General features: G+C 45.9%; 1 protein-coding gene across 1 annotated transcript in view; it reads left to right on the top strand.

The window, feature by feature from the left end:
- The window catches only part of Bmerb1 (bMERB domain containing 1), a 35,201-nt gene that overhangs the window by 2,932 nt on the left and 10,314 nt on the right, over positions 1 to 21,955 (top strand). The window contains exon 2 of the mRNA XM_090325032.1: positions 20,163 to 20,286. Within this exon, the coding sequence (XP_090181158.1) occupies positions 20,163 to 20,286 (124 nt within the window). The remainder of the gene's footprint in view (positions 1 to 20,162; positions 20,287 to 21,955) is intronic.

Below are 21,955 nucleotides of genomic sequence, written 5' to 3'. Positions count from 1 at the left end.
TGTATAAATTAAAAACAATAGAATCAGGCACTGGTGGCTCATGTCTGTAAGTACTCAGTTCAAAGCCAGCCTAGGACAATTCCCCACCCCACCCCCCCAGCAAAAACAAAACAACCAGTCCATGAAACTGTTTATCTTTAGTTAACCAGCAGAAAGCTAGAATAGCACCAAGGTCCTGAGTTCAAGCCCTACTACTGGTACACACACACACACACACACACACACACACACACACACTTATGAGTTGTTTCTAGTAAAGGCTGTATCAGGTGCTATCCTGTCTGTCAACTACAGCTTTTAGAGAAGAGCTGATGTGATGTAGTATCACATAGTTTGAGCTCTGAAGTGACTGGAAGAGAGTTTACAGTTCCAGTCTTTGGGGTGCCAGTGTGGGGACATGGCATTTGCATGTGCTCCATCATGCCCAGCGCTTGTCCTAACACTTGAGTGAGAGGCACCCAGAGGTATTTGCAGAGATTCTTCCCAAGGTGACAGCCACAGCTTTTCATCACTGCCATTTATCTGTAAATTCTGCATAATAACAGTGTCCATCCTGTCTCGTGGGGATGCATGGGGGAAGGCTTTTTGTCACCCTTCGCTTCTTGGTTTTCTTTTATAGTGCTGGGGGATCAAACCAGGGTTGCAGATGTTCCTGTAGGATCTTTTTGTATTTGAAACAGAATCTAGGCAGTTGTGTTTATCTACGTTGGGCAGTGTTTTTGGACAGCAGTGAGGTCGTTATTGTTTACCATCTTGTTTTGTTTTGAAAACTCATTTGGAAAGAATGCATAGTGACATCTCAGTGTGGTGAGATATAGAAAAATACTGCTTGCAACCAACTGTAATGAATTGAAGGAGACACAAAGACAAGGTGGCTTTTGGGGAAAATCGCTGAGCTTTGGAAAAGCACAGTTGTGGAGTGCTGTGGTCATTTCTTGGCAAATCTGAACGTGCCTTAAAGGAAGGTGGGTGGGACCTGTGTCTGTGCTAGCTGGGCTAGAATGCCAAGAGACAAAAGTGTTAAGATAGAAATAGATGGTCTGGGAAGTGGAGATGCAGGCAGCAAGCTTTCCCCAGGCCCAAGGGAGATGACTGTTATTTAAAAGTCTAAGGATGTGTTCAGACTAGCAAGCAGATCATTAAATGGGCTGGTGTTTCCTGCTCCATAAACAATGCAGAGGCAGAAGTAATAAGGATTGCTTGACAATCTATATAACAAAAACCTTCTTGGTGGAAGGTTTGTATTTTTTTTCATTTGTGCAATTTGATGTTGTTTTTATTATGTTACTTTGTTTTAGTATGGTTCTGTGTGTGTGTGTGTGTGTGTGTGTGTGTGTGTGTGTGTGTGTGTGTGTGTGTGTTCATGCTGGTTCCAGGGAACTAAGGGGCCTGGATGCTGTCCTTTAGCTTTTTCGCTTGAGGTTGGCACTCTACCACTCTGAGCTACAGTGTAGCTTCTGTTTTTATGCTGCTTAATTGGAGATTAAAGTTTCGCTGATTTTTCTGCCTGGGCTGGCTTCAAACTGCCATCTCAGCCTCCTGAGTAGCTAAGATTACAGGCTACAGGCAAGAATCACTCACTCTGTGTGTGTGTGTGTGTGTCCGTCCTGGGGCTTGAACTCAGGGTCCAGGCACTGGTAACTGTCCCTGAGTTTGTTCTATTCAAGACTAACACCCTCACTTAAGCCACAGCTTCACTTCCAGCTTTTTTGATGGTTAACTGGAAATAAGAGTCTCATGGATTTTCTTACCCAGGGTAGTTTTGAACCATAATCCTCAGACCTTAGTTTCCTGAGTAACTAGGATTATATGTGTGTGTGTATATGTATTATTTTGATTATTGTTATTATTATTATTTGCAGTATGGAGGGTTAGAACTCAGGGCTTCACAGTTCCTAAGCATGCATTATATTGTGGAACCACACCTCCAATTCTAATTTTTGTTATAAAAGCAATGTTTGCATCTCATTTTTTTTTAAATCAAGTTCCTCTGAAATACAAAGATAAAAAGTAAAAGATGAGGTTTGCAGATAGAGGTCAGTGGAAGAGTGTTTGTATGGTAGCTAAGCTAGTTAAAGCACCACCACAAACTTCAAGCACTACAAGTGTCTGTTGAAATAAGAATTACTGGGAGGGACAAAGACCTCCAGCGGCCCCGCTTACAGCAGAGGCCCCCACCAAGCTTCTATTTAGCAGAAATAGGAACAGAGTTGGGGAAGTTTCAGCCAACACCTAAGCAAACAAATTCCGCTGACATGGTGAGTTTCTCACGGGATCCACTAGGCAAAAGGCATTTCCTATCAGGCTTTTAGGAAATCCACCTCCCTCTCTAAGAGGGCATATTTTGCCTTTTTGACATCTGTTTGAATGCAAACAGCCTTGATATATTTAAGAGAGAGACAGAAGACCAGAGTGGCTGGAACCGAGTAAACCAGAGCGCTAGTGGAGATGACTCAGATAGGAGTCCGAATAGGTAGGGACCATAGGTGTTGAGTTTTTTTTCCCCCTAGGATTTATATCATCATAGAAGGATATGGGGCTATAGGATTTTCTGCAAGGGTAAGGTTACGTTAGCTACCAGGTAGATATTTAGGGCCATAGAAGAGCCCATGGTCCATTTAAGCATTACAGGATGTAGCCCTTGCTTTCCCAGGGCAGAATCAGTCCCATTATGGGTAAGAGGTAGGAGACAGGGCTAGAGACTGGAGGAGAGCAGTGGGTTAAGCATTAGGAGACTGAGATTGGGAGGACCATGGTTCCAGGAAGCCTGGATAGAAGAGCAGAGCTCCCTTCTCAGCCCATAGTGGGATGCTGTGATGTGCACCTATGTGGGAAACTGAGATGGGAAGGATCATGGTTCCAAAACAGCACAGGGGAAAAAAAGAGTTAGAGACACCTCATCTTCACAGACAGAAGCTGGATGCAGCTGTGTTTGCCTATCAGCCCAGCAATGACAGCAAGCCTAAAGTCGGCAGATCATGGCTCAGTCTTTCACCTGGGTAAAAAGTGAGGCTCTATATAAAAAAAAAAAGAAAGAAAGAACCAGTGAAAACCAGAGGTGGAGGTGTGGTTCAAATGGAAGAGCACTAGCCTTGAGCTGAAGAGCTCAGGGACAGCACCTAGGCTTGGAGTTCAAGCCCCACGACCCACCAAAAAATAAATAAGCAAATAAGTAAAAAAATAAATGTGTCCATCAAAAGTGGTGGCTATTCTTGGACTCTGATTGGTTATTTAACATTTATTACTAGTAATAGCAGATCATGAATTTAAACCGACAGAGTTGAGCTCAGACAGCGCACTCAGCAATTTTCCGTCGCATGCAAGATCCTCTTCCCCTCTTTGGGCAGCTGGGTCTTGGGGAATTAAAAAATGAGCTGTGGTGCTCCCTCAAGCTTTAAGTGCTCCCGGCAGTGTCTGCTATCTCTGTTACAATGTTGGTTGTTTTTAATATGGCAGTCTGGATGACAATGCTCCTGTTTTAGGCTTCCCATGCTATCTGGATGACAGGTACATTCCATCCCACCCAGCTATTGGTTGAGGTCGGGGCAGGGAAGTGGGGGGAGGGGTGTCTCTTGTCTAACCAGGCTGATCTGGAACCATGATTCATAAATCTCAGCCTCCCAAGTAGTTAGGATTTCAGGCAATGCTGGGCCAAGGCTGGCTCTTAACTGGGAGACTGCAGGCAGGAAGTCAGGAAGAGTATTTAGTTTCCTTGAGCCAGAAGGCTAAGTGGAAGCTCCAGAGGTGAAGGGAGGAAAGAAGGGCTTGTGGGGTGAATTGCCAGCCCCAGGCAGGAAGGATTTCAAAGGCCAGAGTCCTTCATGAGCCAGCTTTTTCTTTGTTTTTATTTCCTGCTTCTTATCCCCCTCAGTGTAATGAAATCTGGGTGTGCTGGCTTTTGGCTTGTGGGAGTCTGGGGCTGTGTGGTTCACTTGTGACCTTTGCCGAAGGGACCTTCTATGTGAGTGGCTACCATGAGGGCCTACTGTGTTTTCTTCCTCCTCCTAGTGTTACAGTCTTGGGCAACTAGATCAACTTCCTTAAATTTCAGTTTTCTCATCCTTAAAATGGGCACAATCAGTTCCCTAGTTCCATGGTGAAATAAGGGCATGCCGGCAGAGTAGTATCTACTATACACATGTCACCAAACGGTATTGATGCTAGCAGGATTAAGGTCAGCTCAGGGTAGATGATGACGTGCACTGAGAAATGCCTGTCAGACTGAAAGAAGCTGCTGATGGCACTGTATTGAAGAGCTTAACTACATGGGCTCCAGAAAATCCAAGGTGGAAAATTACTACAGCGTATGAGGTGAATTATTTTTTATAAGGTTATTCATTCATTCACTTATTAGTCTGCCCATCCATCCACCCATCCATCATCCATCCATCCATCCATCCATCTATCCATCTGTCCATCCACTCATCCCCCATCCATCATCTTTTCACCCATCCATTCATCTATCCATCCATTATCCGTGCACCCATGTCTTCATCCATCATCGATGCATCTGTCCATGATATCTTAACCAATGGCCTCATCTGCAATAGCATTGTGGGCACAGTAGCATTTGGAATGAGGGACAGACGATCCTTGAATTCTGCTGATTTTAGGTCTAGTGAAAACAGTCCGTTTCCAACCATGTAGAACACAGGCACTGAAAGATCATTTCCCTCCCAGTCCTCCCAAAACAAAATCGAGATCATCTTGCCCTCATAGCTAAATGCTGGCAAGAGATCAATTCTGTTATTTTGCCACAGGAGTGTTTTTTTTTTTGCTGGCCTTTGGGAAGATGAGTCTTAATAGGGTCAAATGCAGCTTTATGGACTAAACTGCGATCAATTACTATTTTCTCTCTTCCTGGGAGTCCATGGCCAGAGAGACTCTGGGTGCCCGCTCCTCTGCACGCCCTATGCCTGGCATCCAGAGCACTGCCCAGCCCTTCGAAGCGTCACATTCAATCAACCAGCTTCTCACTGTTGGATCGGGTGGCTGTTAATCCATGAAGCTGAGGTGCAAATGTTCTCATGGTCTTTTGTAATCTTTCAACAACAACAAAAAATCATCAATCAGGCACTGGTGGTTCATACCTATAATCCTAGCTGCTCAGGAGGCTAAGGTGTGAGGAATATGATTGAAAGCCAGCCTGGGCACACTGCTAACAAGACTGCATAGGCTATAGTGAAGTTGTTTTGAAAAATAATTCAGTAGCCACTATTTTAGGGTGTGGTAGTGGATGGTTTTGTTCCCATTATGGGGCTTGAACTCAGGGTCTGGGCTCCATCCGTGAGCTTTTTGTGCTTGAAGCTAGCGCTCAACCACTTGAGTCACAGCTCCACTTCTGGATTTTTGGTTTTCATGGGAGATAAGAGCCAAACAGACTTTCCTGCCCCAGCTGGCTTTGAACCATGTTCCTCAGATCTGAGCTTCCTAATAGGACATGCATGACAGGCAATGAGCCGCTGGTGCCTGGCTCACAAATAGGCTTTGAAGAGCTTAGAGAAGAAGGAGTCTGACAGGAGGAACACACGAGGAGAGACTTAGCCAGGCCTATTTGCTCATGTTCTCTGTGCCCTGTGTGGATATTTCTTCCCTTTGGGGACAGGACACCCATGTGAAGGTCAGAGTGATCTTCCTTGTCTGCTGTTTTCTTAAATACCAAGGTGCCATATTTTGGGGTAGCATATTATGGACCCCAAATCTTTAGTATGTCTAGCTTTCAGCCTCTCCATCTTTAACCTCTTTGGGATAGTTTACCTGAGTGTAATTCATACAGTCTGTGGCTTTGAGTGTCTAGCTGGTGTCTAGCATAATGTTTTTGGTTCATCTGTGTTGTGGCAGGCATCAGGACAACTTATTGTAAAATAATATTCTACTTAGGGATGGAACATAGGTTTATCCACATGTCTGCAGGTGGGTAACAAAAGATGGAATTCACAAAACCACTGAGCTATATACTTCCAGCCCCAAACACTTGAGTTCCAGATTCTGATATTCTAGCCCCAGAAATAGTCCTTCCCTTCTTTTCTTTCCATCTTAGTTCCTAGTTCCTACAGATGTCTCCAGTGTCACACACACACACACACACACACACACACACACACGCAATCAACAGTGTTGGATATGCTCAGGATGGTGCCGGGAGAAACACAATCAGAAGCTCTACGATGCATAAAGAGACATCCAAGCAACAGGGATTTGCTTTTCCTTGAGGCGCTCATCCCCAGGAAGTTTCCCACTTGCTACACATGGAAGGAAGAACTGTCAGTTCCAGTTAACAACAAAGGAAATGCTGCAGGAGGGTGACTAGAAATACCCTCTACCTTGACTCATCTCAACAGAAGAAACTAGGTGTGATGGCATGCCTGTGATTTCAGCTACAGCCAATAGCATTCCAGACACAGGCCTGGGCAGGAAGCAAGGTCCTACCTCAAAATAATCAGAGATGGGGGAGCTGGGGAGGGGGGCAGAAAGGGAGTGATGGAGGGGCCCAAATTGGTAGTGTCTCTATAACAAGTGTAAGGCTCTGAGTTCAATTCCCAGTACTGCCAAAAAATAATACCCAAAGATTCATGCTGAAATGGGATAGTGTTGTAGTTCTATCCCAGGTTACCTGTCAGAAGTTTCTCCACTTCTAATATATTCAAACTGCTTCTCCATCTTACTCATTCAAACTAGATTAGAAATCCCAGCACAGGGGCAAGGCACTTGTCCTAAGGCTAAACCCATTTGATCACACCGAGTTGTCTTCCTACAAAACAACTTTCTCCACTCAGCCACAGATGACCCAACACCTGCCAGCTCTCCATAAGCTAAACACTAAATCAGACAGAGATTATATAAAAAAGACACAAATACTGCTATTAACCTCCACAATCATTATCGTTGTCATGGACTGGGAGATGCACAAACTATTCATTATTTGGTAGGTGAGCCTCTGTGGTCTATTTATCCTTTTTCTTCTTTTTTTTCCCTCCTAGAAAAAGGAAAACACAATGAACCGAATTATATGTACTTCATGGATCTCCTAAAGCAGCAATCGCTGCATGTTGCAGAAATTTACCCATAGTCCTCATGGGCCAGGCAGCAGGAGATGGAGGCACATGAGAAGGAATAGTGTGTATTAGTCTGTCTTCTGTTGCTATGGCAAAATGGCCAAGATAATAAACAACCTTAAGGAGTAAAGGCTTATTTTGACTTATGGTTTCAGAGATTTCGGGCCAGGGTTCCATTGTTTTCAGGCAGAGCGTCTAGGATGGGGATGAGTGGTAACTGGAAGAGGAAGACATGTGCTTTTTCTAATATTCCTTCCCTCTGGGTCCTACCTTTTCAAGGCCCCATCAGTTACCAAGAATGCCATTGGGTGATGATAAAAACTTGGATCCCAGGCATTTAGAGGGGATATACCAGATCTTAGTGATAACTTATCAAGGGAAAAAAATCTATCTCTTCCTATGTTTTCATTTTATTTAATTAAAAAATGTGGATGTGTGTCAGTTCTGGGGCTTGAACTCAGGACCTGGGTGCTGTTCTTTAGCTTTATTTGCTCAAGGCTTGCTGTTCTACCATTTGAACCCACTGCTCTACTTGTGGCTTTTTTCAATGGTTAATTGGAGATAAGGCCTGCTCTGGCTGGCTTTGAGCTGCTATCCTCAGATCTCAGCCTCCTGAGTAGGTAGCTACAGTATGAGCCACCTAATCTCTTCATATGTTATTATGGGAAGGTGATTTTCAGAAAAATGGTCAAATTGTCTCTCGAAGATACAGAAATGAATGTCTAGGAAAGATGGCATTCCCTGCAATGAGAGAGCCAAGAAGGTATTAGACCACAGTTCAAAGATCCTGAAGGGATAAGGGATATGACAATAAATATGCAAATGAAGGAGCTCTGGTTTTTCCCAGGAGGCATTGGGAAAAATCCACCTGCTGATAGGAATTATTCCCACATTGTTATCAGTTCCTTATAACTCACAGCATGTGCCAATGTAAGCTCAAAGCCCATGAAAATCCAGACTCCCCAAAACTGCAGAGGTGACCCCCCCTACAGTATATTTGTCCCTGGAAGCAGACATTTCTTTTTCTCCATTTTTATACAATCCTCCAACAGGGAAGCAAAGATAATTCAGCTCCTTCATGAACCATACTTCTTTTGTTTTGAGCACACATACAGACAAAAAGCTATTTGTATCCAGGAGATTTTTTTTTCCATCCAGAAAATATCTATTGTACATCAAAAGATTTCAAATGAAGCCTGATTTTCTAGACAGCAAAACTAGTGATCCAGGGGGGCTTGGAAAAATGATGGAAATTCTAGTCAATTGTTCATCTAGATGTTTCACTTGATGCCAAATGCCTGATGACTTGATACCAGCCTCAAGTGAAAAAGGAACAGTGTGCACGTCCTGAATTCAAGCCCCTAGTACTAGCATAAAAATGAAAGAATGAATGCCACAACCTGATGTTGGCTTGATTCAAACTGAAAGGGATATATATATATATGTATATGTATAAATAAATATATATATATATATATATAGAGAGAGAGAGAGAGAGAGAGAAACAGAGAAAGAAACAGAGAGAGAGAGAGAGAGAGGAGAGAGAGAGAGAAAGAGAAAGTACCATCCTCAGAGCAATCATCCAGGCTGTTTGGGTGACAGAACTTCCTTTGGAAGAGAAGGCTGCTAACAAAAGAGGCCAGCACAGAATACAAATCCAATCCAGATCTGCTGCACTGTGTACTTGATTTCCAGGCAAGTGAGAGATGCTACGACGTCACTTCCCAGGGGAAGTCTGGACAAGGGAGCGAACAGCTAACAAGCATCTAAAAATGGCCTTGGAAGAGAAATGACTCGGGCCGCTGTGGGATTGGGGGGCAGGTGTGGAGATTTCCAGTACTTTGCAGCTGCTGTTTCTCTCACCTAAAAATACAGCTAAGCCGCCTGGAGCTGGCGGGTGGGTTTAAACCCCTGGGTGTGTAATGACTTAGTAAGTGGGCCTTGCCCATGGAAAAAGGGTGAAAAAGATCTGTTTGCCATAAAGGAGTGAGACAGAGACCAGGTTTAAAGACAGAAATCCTTTGCAGTAATTGCCTGTCTCGCAGGCAGCATTTTCTCGTCTCTATCCTGACGACTAGCAGCTGTTATTTAGGAGGTTTTCTAAGAAAGAGTCCACAAACTTGGAAATGACTGGGTAAAACCTAGGGATGTAGGTTTCTTGGCTGGAGGAATCCATGATTGATGCCACATTGGGAGTGGAGCCCAGTGTTTCTGACCCTTATTTTTAAAGATTCTATGTCAGTCGGGTGCTGATGGCTCATGCCTGTAATCCTAGCTACTCAGAAGACAGATCTGAGGATCAGGGTTCGAGGTTCAAAGCCAGCACGGGCATGAAAGTCCCTGAGACTCTTATCTCCAATAAACCACCAGAAAACCAGAAGTGGTGCTGTGGCTCAAGTGGTAAAGCACTAGACTTGAGCTGAAGAGCTCAGGAACAGAGCCCAGGCCCCAAGTTCAAGCCCCACAATTGACAAACAAACAAAAAGCTTCTATGTCCTCTCTTTCCAGACTCTGCAAACACAGATTTCATTTGTTATCCCAGCAGCCTCAGATCCAAGACCCCAGGTCACGTGACTACAGGACCTTAGCAGGTCTGGAACCCAGTGGGGGTGGGGACTGATGGGAGGAGAGATACACCTGGGAAGTGAGTAACTCTAACATGTCAGGTAGTATGTGTCAGGGTATTGATTCTAAAGATGAGTCAGTGGAGATGGTGGTGACATGGTGGCGAGTGCCCGGCCCTAAGTTCTTGAGCGCATCTGACTCTGCTTGCACAACATCCCAACCCAGACATGGAGAGGGTTCTGGGAATTTGTCTCAGGTTCAAATGCAAGCACTAGTCATGAAGCTGAGCTGCCAGAGTGAAATTTTGCATACAGTATGTCACACGTGCTTTCTCAGCTGCTACGATGGAAAGTTCTGGAAGTAGGGGGCAGGGTGTTTGAGGATCTTACAGATGACTCAGGATGTCAGGTACACTGGGCCAAACAACCTGGCACGGGCCAGCAAGCCACCAGAATGTTCGACAGAGGTGACCCCACACCACTCTGGATAGCTTAGGCCATGTCTAGGGACATTGTGGTTTTGGTCGCTTGAACTCAGAGTCTGGATGCTGACCCTGAGATTTTTCAGCCATTTGAGCCTCAGCTGTACTTCTGTTTTTTTTTTTTTTTTTTTTTTTTTGGTGGTTGATTTGAAATGAGAATCTCACAGACTTTCAAACTTTCATGGCCTGGCTAGCTTTGAAATGCAATCTTTAGATCTCAGTTTCCTGAGTAGCCAGGATTACAGGTGGGAGCTGCCAGCACTCACCTTTTCTCTTCTTTTTCTGTTTTTCCTTTTTTCTTTTGAGACAGTGTTTCATTATGAAGTCCTTGCTGGCTTTAATCCTCCTGTCTCAGCCTCTTGTGGGCTGGGATTACAGCCATGTATTATCATTCCCGGTTCATCCTGCACCTGTACTTTAAACAGGATCACCTTCAGGTTTTGTTGTTTTGGTTGTTTTTCCAAATACATGGAGTGGTACATCAGGAAATGCAAGGGTTTTTGCTTCCAGAGTTATCTTTGTATCTATTTGATATTTTATCTATTTGATATTGGTTTAAGTTTCAGTAACCTATAAGACAGTCCATCCTGAACTCCAGTTTTTACCCACTCTCCCACAGTTCTTTCATTTCTCAAACCCCAAGCCTCCCTCTTGCCATCCCTTTCTGTTTAGAGGGGTTTTTTCGTTTCGTTTTGTTTTTTTAAAGCTATTCCACAGGGGCAGGTTTGTAAGCAACAGATTCTGAGTTTTTCCTCCACCTGAAGTGTCTTTATTTCCCTTGATTCCTGAAAGAATTTTTTTCTTTTTCTAGATTAAAAAAAAATACACTTGGAAAATGTTGAGGTGCTTCTTGCAAGTTGCCATGGTTTCGGAAGAGAAATGTACCGTCATTTAAATCTGTATTCTCCTTTAAGGAACACCAATTTCCCACCCCCCTTCTGGGTCTGTTCAAGTTTTTTTTTTCTTTGTTGAGACTTGAACAATGTGTTCCTGGTGGATTTCTTTGGCTTGGTCTTATTTGAGATGTTCTTCTTTTTGAATCCGTCATTGTCTTGATCAAATCTGAGGAGTTTTCGGCTCGTTTCTTTAAGTATCTTTTCAGAAACATAAACAAGCGCAGTGGTATACACCTGGTAGTCCAGCCCTGGGGAAGATGAAATTGGAGGATCAGGTGTTTGAGACCAGCTTGGGGAACACAGAGAGACTCTTGCCTCAGGAAAAGAACTAGACAACCTTTTCTTTACTAGACAACCTTTTCTTTCCGTTTGCTTTTCTCCTCTCCTAGAATGCTGATAAGTCTGCTTGTTTTGGGTGCCAATCCTGGGGCTTAAACTCAAGGCCTACGTACCATCAATGAGTTCATTTTGCCGAAGGCTAGTGCTCTACCACCTTCAGCCACAGCTCCATTTCTGGTTTTCTCCTGGTTCACTGGAGATAAGAGTCTCCAGGACTTTTCTGCTTTGGCTGGCTTTAAACCAGATTTCTGCCTTCTGAATAGCTAGGATTACAGGTGTAAGCGACCAGCATTCAACCCCAATTTTTTTTGTTGTTGTTTAAATGAAAAAGTCAAAAACAAAACCAAACCAAAGAAATACACAGCTGAGGAGGCAGCTGGAACCGCTGTGCACAGGCAGTGGGGAATGAGTCAGGCTTGAATTCAAGGACAGCCAGAAGCAGCCTGAGTCATCCTTGGCTGCCTGGAGGAGGAAGTCACTGGCGGGCAAGGGAGGCCACATCCTGGGGTCCCCTATGTTTGCAAAAAGGAGCCCCAACATTTCAGCTCTGTTGAGCATAACCTATGATGGGTCCAAGAAGGCTTTGTGGTTGGGCTGAGATTTGAACTTCATGTAAAGTTAGCATCACGGTCTGTTTCTCCCCACAAGCATTAGAGAATTCGAAGTCCACTCCTTCTTTCCTTGTGAGGTAGTTCTGGGGCTTCAACCCAGGACCCCAGCTTTTTCACTCAAGGCTGGTGCTCTACCACCACTTGAGGCACAGCTCCACGTCAGGCTTTTCTGGTGGTTAGCAAGAGATGAGAATCTGATGGAATTTCCTGCGGGCTTTAAAATCTCGATCCTCAACTCTCAGCCTCCTGAGTTGTTAGGAAGACAGGCATGAGTCAAGCAGGGCCAGCTGGAGGCACCATAGTTTGAATATTTGCCCATTAGAATTCACATATTAGAAACTTTTAGGTAGTCACCAGACCAGGGAAGTCAGGAGGATAAGGCCCTCTTTGTGGAATTAGTGGCTTTGTAAGAACAGGAAGCGAGATCTGTGCAAGCTCCTCGCTTGCTCTGTCTTATCACACCTCTATCTGCTATGAAGCCCTTATCACATGCTGGTATTTTGGACTTCATCCCCCGCAAAACCTAGAACTATCAGCTAAATAAACCTCTCTTCTTTTCATTTTTCTTCCTCCTCCTCTTTTTTTCTTTTCCTTCCTTCCTTCCTTCCTTCCTTCCTTCCTTCCTTCCTTCCTTCTTTCCTTCTTTTCTTTCTCTTTTTCTTTTTGTTGTGGTGTAGCTCAGGCAGGCCCTGAACATGATCATTCTACCTCAGACTCTTACCTGCGGGGATTATAGGTGTATGCCATCTGATGGTGCCTAGCTAAACCTTTCATCTTCATAAATCACCTACCCTCAGGCATCATGTTATAGGAGCAGAAAACATACAAGATAGAAAGCAGAGTCTGTGCATGTCTGCTCCGCATGGTGGATGCGATCTGGTTGACATTTTAGAATGCAAAGTGTATCAGGGAACAGGAAGTTGCTGCTCGTGGCTCCTCTTGGTGGAGAAAACGCTTGTCTGCTCTTTGTAGGTTTCTACTCCTCGTAGAGCTGCCCTTTGAGGCCTGGCAAGCCCCAGTGTGCCATAAAGACTTACTCATCATTCTGGCACTCAGGTGGCCGATGCAGGCAGTGCTTGGAAGGCTGAAATTTAGGGGAAGTTGTGACTTGAATAGCTCAAGCCTGGGTCAGTTGCTCCTGGCTGGCGACAGAGAGCCGAACTTTCTAGCTGGGCTCAAAATAGCTGTTTCTGACGTGGCTTCACTATGATTCATACTGGAGATTTCCACGCTCGAGGGTACTGTGGATGGTTTATTTTTCCCATTCACACTGGACTTTTTCTGTCTGCCCTTAGACCCCATCGAGCACTGCTGATACCTGATATATTTCCCGTGGTGCTCATTTTTTCTTTTTCTTTTTTTTTTTTTTTTTTTTTTGGTGCCAGTCCTGGAGCTTGAACTCAGGGCCTGGGTGTTGACTCTGAGCTTTTCTTTTCCCTCGAGGCTTATACTCTACCACTTGAGCCACAATACTACTTTTGGCTTTTCTAGTGGCTCATTGGAGATGAGTTTCTTGGACTTCGCTGTAGGGCCTGGCTTCCCATTGGGATCCTCAGATTTCAGCCTCCTTGAATAGGTAGGATGAAAGGTGTGAGCCTATTAAATGCCATGCCTTGCAGTTTTGCTCTGTCCCAAACCCAGGTATTTTGGTTGGATTATTTTACATTCAATACTTCAACCCTTCTGGCTAGGTTCAGTGGCTGGAGAGGTAGAACACTTGTCTAGTATGTGCCAGGCTGTGGATTTGATCGCCAGTAGCTCTTACATGCTTGCGCGCGCGCGCGCGCACGCGCACACGCACACACACACTCACACATTCTCATTGATATCTGGATCTAAAATCCAAAGCTGCCACCACTGCTTCCAGGCTTTGCATCATCTGATTTCTGTCATGTAACTCTCTTCCAGCCTCTCGTTCTGCTCAGTCACAGGGGCCTTCTCTCTGAGCTGAAACATGAAGCTTGCCTCTTGCTCAGGGCTGTGCAGTCACAGGGACCATCAGTCTGTACTGTTCTTTCCTTCCATCTTCTTAGGCCAGTTCTAACTTTTCAGAAGTTCATTGAAGATAAGAGTCTCATGGACTTTCCTGCCCAGGATGGCTTCGAACCATGATCCTCAGATCGCCACCTCCTGAGTCTTAAGGATTACACGTGTGATATACTAATAACCTGGCTTCAACATAATAATTTTGAGGGGAGGAAAACTTTCCTTTTTGAACCTCAATGCTAATTATCAGGGGGGGAAATTAGAAAAATTACAATGAAGGGAAATTCAACAACAAAATACTTTACTAGGTTCCTTCAATGCTGTCAAGGTCATAGTCCAGAATGAGGGAAGTCTAAGGGAATTTCAGAGCCAAGAGGAAGAATGATTAAGAGGATCACAGCTCAAGGTCAGCTTATAAATAGCCAAGAGGAGCCTGAGAAGATAAGGTTGACAAAATATCCTGTGAAGTCCTAGGAGGGACTCTGGCACAGAAAAGGGACCCTAGGGGGACTGGGAGTTTGGCCTAGTGGTTAAAGTGCTTGCCTAGCACGCACAAAGACCCGGGTTCGATTCCTTGGTACCACATACATACAAAAAAGCCGGGGTGGTGCTGAGGCTCAAGTGGTAGAGCTCTAGCCTTGAGAAAGTCCAAGGACAGTGCTCAGGCCCTGAGCTCAAGCCCAGGACTGGCAAAAAAAAAAAAAAAAAGAAAAGGGACACTAGGTAAAAACCAAGGAAATTTAAACTGTGCATTCTAGATAATTCTAGACAATCCCTCAGATTTTCAGCCTGCCTTTGGGGGTTAACCTCTCACCTTATGCCTCCAGTGGACTTTCAACCTGCCACCCTCACATTTGCCCTCTTAGCTTTCACTCTGCAAGCCATTGAACTTGGCTCACCTGTGCTGGCACGCAGCCAGGGTAGGGCTCCCTGGCTGGTAGTCTGGGGCCCCTTTTTCTTTCATTCACCAAAAGATTCATCTCACATGATTCCTTGCTCTCAGCACTGTTCTAAAATGGAAATCATATTTCCCATAGAGTTGCTCGCCCCATCCTCTTCTCCAGGTATGAGGAATGAAACAAGCTTTGTGATTTTTGAGCTAAGCATTTTTTTTTTATCTGAAAGATGACATGAGACTGTCCTAATTTATCCCTGCATACCCCCCCCCCCAACCATACTCTCAGCATTTCACCTCACTGAGCATGAGGTTAAATGCTGCCGTCTGCTTCTCCCACCCTTCTGCATGACTGGGCGGGGGAGGGGGGGGGGAGAAATCCTCTCTGCTTATTCTGATTGGTTCATGGATTACAAGTGTTAAGGGGAGCCACCAATCACAGCTCAACTTAGTTCATAATGGTTTGAACTCATCCTTGTGAAATTGCAGTCTGGGGAAGGTGTGTGTGTAGCCGGGAGGGAGGTTTCCAAAAGGGAATTGGTGAATAATAGGATAAACCATCAATGTGATAAACACAGTATTAAGCTGCCTAGGCTATTTTAACCTATCACAGTTGTCATTATTCCAGGCTTGTCAATATATGAAGTTTTAATTTGGCAGCCCCCACTGTTTCCTTTGAAGCAGAAACATTCTTGATATTATGAGGCTCCACCCCAAAAGGCCTCTGAAACCAATTCACACCCTTTCTGTCTGGGGTTGGGAGAAGCGTCTTAGAGCAGCTTGTGACTCATACAAGGTCATTTTTAGAAGTGCTGGGGACGCGGGTTGATGTGAAATGACATGACAGACAAGCAGTTGAATAATCTCCAGGGACTCACGTGCTCTCAAAGCTCCACGTCAGAGGTACCATCCATTATTCAAAGAAAACCTTTCTGGAATTATGCTAGGGTGCGGTGGCAACATTGGCAGCAACCTGTCTGCGGCAGAGTCCTGAGACACCATGCTTATTATTAGTGATCACTCTCAGCTTTTGAAGGGCATTCCGGAACAATCTAGCCCCGTGTGAAGCATCCTATGACCAAAGAAAAGAGGCTGACTGGACTCAGGACTGCAGAGTTCACTCATTAGGCTTAGCAAGAATAGGCCCTCTGCTGCAGGCCAGCAGTTGGAAGCAGAGCCAGGATGTGAACTCAGGTCAGTTTCCATATCAGCTCTTATGTCTGAGGAAATGCTGATGATTCAACTTAGAAAGATATCTGGTTTCCTTTAACTGACAGTTGGAGGTTCAAACAGACCATGATTCATTGCCTCCATTGCTTGGGCCTATGGCACAGTAACAGCTCATGGTAGGAGCAAAGCTGTTCATCTGATGCTGGAAAATGAGGCAGGAGGAGGACAGAAGGCCTCCCATTTTAGGTCTGACCTCTTTAAGTTTTCACTGCTATCCAATGTCTGAGCCAAGAACCAACATTTAATGCAAGGGGTGTTCAGAGAACAAAACCAAACTATAACGCCCCTTATTACTTGAGGGTCAGACTAATCAAGTGAAGCAGAGAACCCAGTAACTCAGAGAGAAGATGAGGAAAAAACAGTGCATAAAGCTCACGCTTATAATTCCAGTCACACAGGAAGCTGAGATCTGAAGATCAAAGTTCAAAGCCACCTTGCTCAGGAGTCTGTAAGGCTTTTATCTCCAATTAATCACCCACAAAACTGGACACGGGGGTGTCACACAACTAGAAGAGCGCCAGCCTCTCGTGGACAAGCTAAGGGACAGCACCCAAGCCCTGAGTTCAAGCCCCAGTACCAGCACACAGACACCCAGACTCGAAAACACACAGACACAGACACAGACAGACACACAGACACACAGACACACAGAGGTTATATACAGGATAAAACTTTGGTCAGGTTTTGGAGGCAAAGCAAGTGTTCTCAGCCACAACATGTCCTTGCAGGGTAGGATATAAAGGGACATTGGGTAAGGGAGCCACATTGGAATGGAAGATGAGCCCTCTCCAGCTACCAGTGACAGTCTCCTTCGCAAGGCAGGCTGGGAGATCCAGCAGCCAGAAGCATGAGAATTAAAGGCAGTTTACTCAGCTCTTTGGGAAATGGCGACTCATTAAGAGCAAGTGACTTCTGTGCATTATACTTGCATTAGCTCTGAGAAGCAGGGCGGCTCTGCCCAGCCCTGGGTAGGATTCTGGGGCTGGCATGAGCTATGCAGCAGGATGATGGATGATAACAAAGCTGGCTAGCCACTGGGAGCTGTGGAAATGCATCAAACTATTGGCTCCCCAGTGAGAGGGATATAGTTCCTTGGTATTTAAGAGGCTCTGGCGGGGCTGGGAGTTTGGCCTAGTGGTAAGAGTGCTTGCCTAGCATGCACGAAGACCCTGGTTCGTTTCCTCAGTGCCATATACACAGAAAAAGCCTGAAATGGCGCTCTGTGGCTCAAGTGGTAGAGCTCTAGCCTTGAGAAAACCCAAGGACAGTGCTCAGGCCTTGAGTTCAAGCTCCAGGACTGGCCAAAAAAAAAAAGTCTCTGGGGATGGATATCAGGAAGAACTTCCTGTCGATACATGGGGGAGGGAGGGTGAGTTGAACAGTTTAAAGGCTGGAGTTTAAATGGGCTGCCATGTTACTACTTTGAGGAGACAGAGTCTGCTGAGCGCCTCTGGCTCTCATCTGTCATCCTAGCTACTCAGGAAGCTGAGAGCTAAGGATCAAGGTTCAAGACCAGCCAGGGCAGGAATGTCCCTGAGACTCTTATCTCCAACTAACCAGCAAAATGCTGAAAGTGGAAGTAGACTCTTCCTTTTTTGGACCAGCAGTGTTCCAGATTTTGAAGGTTTGCAGAATGGAGACTATTTGCATAACCCTAATCTGAAAACCTGGAATCCTGTAGGCACCAAAGGGTTTTCTGATTTCCTGGGGAGATTAGGGATGCTCACCCTGGATGTTACCATGGTGGTGACTCTTGGCAAGTACAAAGTGATCCTGACACAAACAGGGGAGAGGACAAGGGTTTTGGAGCAGGGCTGACCTCATTTGACTTTACCTGTTGGTTCGCTTTGCCGGGCTGGGAACAGAACCTAGAATCTCATGCTGACCCATTGGGCAGCAGGCCAACACCCAGATATCATCGCAAACCTCACCTCCATCCCTCTTTATGTCTGTCATCTGTCAGACAGGCCACATTCCTCACCCCCTCGGCTGATTTTGGGGGTTCTGATAAGGCCATGCGCAGGTCCTGGCTTGGGACAAATGCTCTGTAAATATTAACTGTTCTTGATACTAAGGTAAATTCAGCCTTTTTAAACTTCAAACTGGAGGGGGGAAAAATCACAGATCTGCCCTACCTAGGGCAAGGGTTAGCAAATTTGTCCTTGAAGAGCCCTGGAGTAAATATTTAAAGCTTTGTGAGTCACCAGGTCTCTGTTGTAGGTCCCCACTCCTGCCATGGTTGTGACAAAAGCAACCCTGAGAATTAAAACGGCCTGTGTTCTACTACAACTTAACCACATAGAGATGGGCACCAGTGGTTCACACCTGTTAACCCTAGCTATTTGGAAGTGGGGGAGGTGAGGCTGAGGTGGGAGAGGTCAAAGTTTGAGGCCAATTGGGACAGAAAGGTCGGCAAGACTCCACTTCCCAAATAACCAGCAAAAAGCCAGGCTGGAGGCATGGCTCAAGTGGCAGAGCACCAGATGAACAAGCAGGTTCAAGGCCATGATATTGAGCTTCAGTATGAGCCACACTCACCCCCTCTCCCCCCCAAAAAAAACCCCAAACAAACATCTTACAACATAAGACCTGGGGCTGGATTTGACCCATGGGCCTAGGGAGTTGTAAAGGATGTATTACTACTGGTTTCATATCTGATGGAAAGTCAAGACTTCCTTTCTTTTGCTATGGGCTGGAAAGTATTCCTGAGCAAAAGTCTGAAACCTCTGTCCCAGTTTAAATCAGCACTGAATGCCACACTTGGAGCCTGGCAGCCGCCCCCAGCCGCCCCCAAAAGGGAGGGAATTGTCATCCCGTGGGGTGTGACGAATGCTGACTACCCCAGCCCCACCGCCCCACCCTAGGGTGTGTGTTACCATTTTCGGCATCTATAGCTCTGGAAAGCAGGTTGCCCATCTGATCCATGATGGGATGTGAGAGCTAAGATCCACAGCCCTGAGTGTGTTTAGCCATCCCCAGGACACGTGCAATATGGCTAAGGAGGGCATGGGTGCCACCCACAGTTTTCAGAGAGTGGGGGGAGGGAGGAAAGGATGGAGGGAAGAGGGGAGAGAGAGAGAGAGAGAGAGAGAGAGAGAGAGAGAGAGAGAGAGAGAGAGAGAGAGAGAGAGAGAGAGAAAGAGCGCAGAATAGCCCAGTCTGGGTGTCTATTGAAAATGAGCCCCAATTTATGGTAACATTACAGTCAGATAAACATGTTTTCTCCTATACTATCTAAACTCAGGGCCTTGAGCTTGCTTGTTTAGATGGTGCTCTACCACTTGAATTATACCCCCATCCCAGCTTTTTGCTGGTTCACTGGAGATGGGAGTCTCTCTCAGGTTTTTCTGCCTTAACTGGCCTTAAACTGAGATGTGAGCCTCTGGACGCCTGGCATCTGACAATACATCTGAGCTGCAGTCTGACTGACCACTGTGGCTTAGCTGGCACAGCTTACTATAGGCATGGTTATTCCCCCATACAGGCCTGTGGCTGCATAAAAGCTGAAGTTTTCAGTCATGGTACAGAGTCAAAAGATCAGAGCACTGGGGGGGAGGGAAATGGGGACCAAGACAGGAGAAAGGGTATCAATGTATGTGAAGTAGTGCACCCTCTATCTGGTGAATATAATGTAACCCTTCTATTAATTACAATAAACATATATGAAAAAAAGATCAGATCACACAGTATTGTTATCCGCAAGAAAAAGACCATAAATTCAAAGTTCAAATTTCCTCCTTCTTTTCTGACTACAGCAATGCCATGTGGGGCAACTGCACACACAACTAATGCCCACCCTGGAAGTCCACACACTGAGATGACCCAGTACAGGCAAGGTACCCCAAGCCTGGGAGATTTCCCATGAGTCCTCTGTCCATACATCTCCCTCTTTCCCTGTCCTACCCACAGATGCCTGGTGATCACTGCCCCCCCTGCTTTTTCTCATCACTCTGCCCCCTACCACTCAGGGTAGGGGGGTCTCCCTATGTAGCCTCTGCCTACTGGGAACAGGGATTACAGGTATACAGCGCCACGCCCCAGGGGAACCTGTGAGGCCCCTGGTGGTTTCCAATCTTAACGTCTGTGTGTCTTGCTCCTGTACAGGTCAGTTGGACGTCATCTCTATGGCCGAGACCAGCATGATGCCAGAGGAGATCGAGCTGGAGATGGCAAAGATCCAGCGACTTCGGGAAGTTTTGGTTCGACGGGAGTCAGAGCTCAGGTTCATGTGAGTGCTGTGGGCAAGGTGTGAACAAGAGAGGTGCTGGGAAAGCAAGGAAGTAGCCTGGAGAAATAGATACTTAGCAATTACTCGTGTGTGTGTGTGTGTGTGTGCTGGTTCATTGGAGATAAGAGTCCCGCAGACGTTACTGCCCAGACTGGCTTTGAACATCAATCCTCAGATCCCAGCATCCTGAGTAGCTGAGATCACAGGCATGTGCCACCATTCTTGGAGCACATGGCCTTTTCCTATCTCATCCCTGGGGCTTGGCGATGTCATGGACTTTACTGGGACAAATAAGCGCCTCTACTTCAGCCATCAGGTGTTTGTGAGCTCTTTGCCCTCCTACCTCTCCATCCCTCCCACCATACCAGTCCTCCTGCCTCTCCCATGCATCCAGGAACCCTCCCAGTTGGCTCCCACCCACTGCCTCCAACTCATTTCCTCACCCTTCAGCCCAGCCCTGAGTCACATCATTAGCTTTTAATAACTCCCGCAGACTCTGGCTGCCCAGTTTGGCTTCTCAGTGGCTCTGAGATCAGCAGCTCCTGCTGTTTATCTGGGTTCCAGATAATTAGGCATCTTCTGCCTCTGAGCTGGAGGGAGCTACTTATCTCCATCTTTTGCCTGCTCCCTGGATCTTCATGAGAGGGTTGCACACTCTCTTGGCTCTGTTCACTGAAGACGGTTCCAGTTTCTAATTGGCCAGTCAGACTCAGAGCTCACAGGCATTGGGAAAGGGCAGGTCTCAAGAGCATGGCCCCGGATAAGACGCTAGGAACATGATTTTTTTTTTTTTATGAATTACATGGCGTGATGAAGAGATCAGGCCCTGGGAATTTGGTAGAGACTGGAGGTGGGGGAGGGGAAGCTACGGACCTAGAGGGAGATAATTATCACACATACCCACTTTGTAGATGAGGAAACTGAGGCACTAAGCCATCATATCACTCAACCAGGGGTGTAAAATAACAGGTAATACTATAAGCCTGGCCTTTATAGAATCTATCCAGATGTTTGGGATCCATCCCAACTCCAACTCCTCGTCCTCGTCCTCGTCCTCGTCCTTGTCCTCCTCCTCCTCCTCCTCCTGCACTGGGGATTGGACTCTGCCTCACAGTTGCTACGCTCTGCCACTTGAGCTCAGTGCTCTTGATTTTACTTTGTCTTCAAATAGGGTCTCATGCTTTTGCCTCAGCTGACCTTTAACCCTGATCCTCTTACTTCCTTTTCCTAAGTAGCTGGGATTATATTTGGATACTCACCAGGCCCATCAGACAGTGTCTTGACAGTTTATGCTCAGGTTGAACTGCAATCCTATCATGTAGCTGAGATTACAGGTATGAGCTACCATGCCCGGCCCCTCATTCTACTTCTCATCAACTGTGTGGCCTAGAGAAAAAGATTTTGCTCAATGAAAGCCTCGGGTCTTCCCATCTTTACAACGAGGATGATGAAATCTTCCTAATAAGGCTGTAGTAGCAATGGATGAAAAGTGAGTAATAGCACGTGAAAAACTGGTGGAGTTTCTAGGGGGAGGCAGGGCTGGAGCATGGGGCTTCACGCATGCCCAGCAGGGAGTTCTCTGCCACTGAGCTCCACTCAGCCCTCCTCCTTTATGTATGGACACTGTGTGGGGAGCGGGGATTTGGAGGGAGGCATGGGCTGCTTGATC

Source organism: Megascapheus bottae, chromosome 36 (genome assembly GCF_031878675.1).
Source record: "Megascapheus bottae isolate mThoBot1 chromosome 36, mThoBot2.hap1, whole genome shotgun sequence".
In the NCBI taxonomy this organism is placed as follows: domain Eukaryota; kingdom Metazoa; phylum Chordata; class Mammalia; order Rodentia; family Geomyidae; genus Megascapheus; species Megascapheus bottae.
This window is presented reverse-complemented; position numbering and strand designations above follow the sequence as displayed.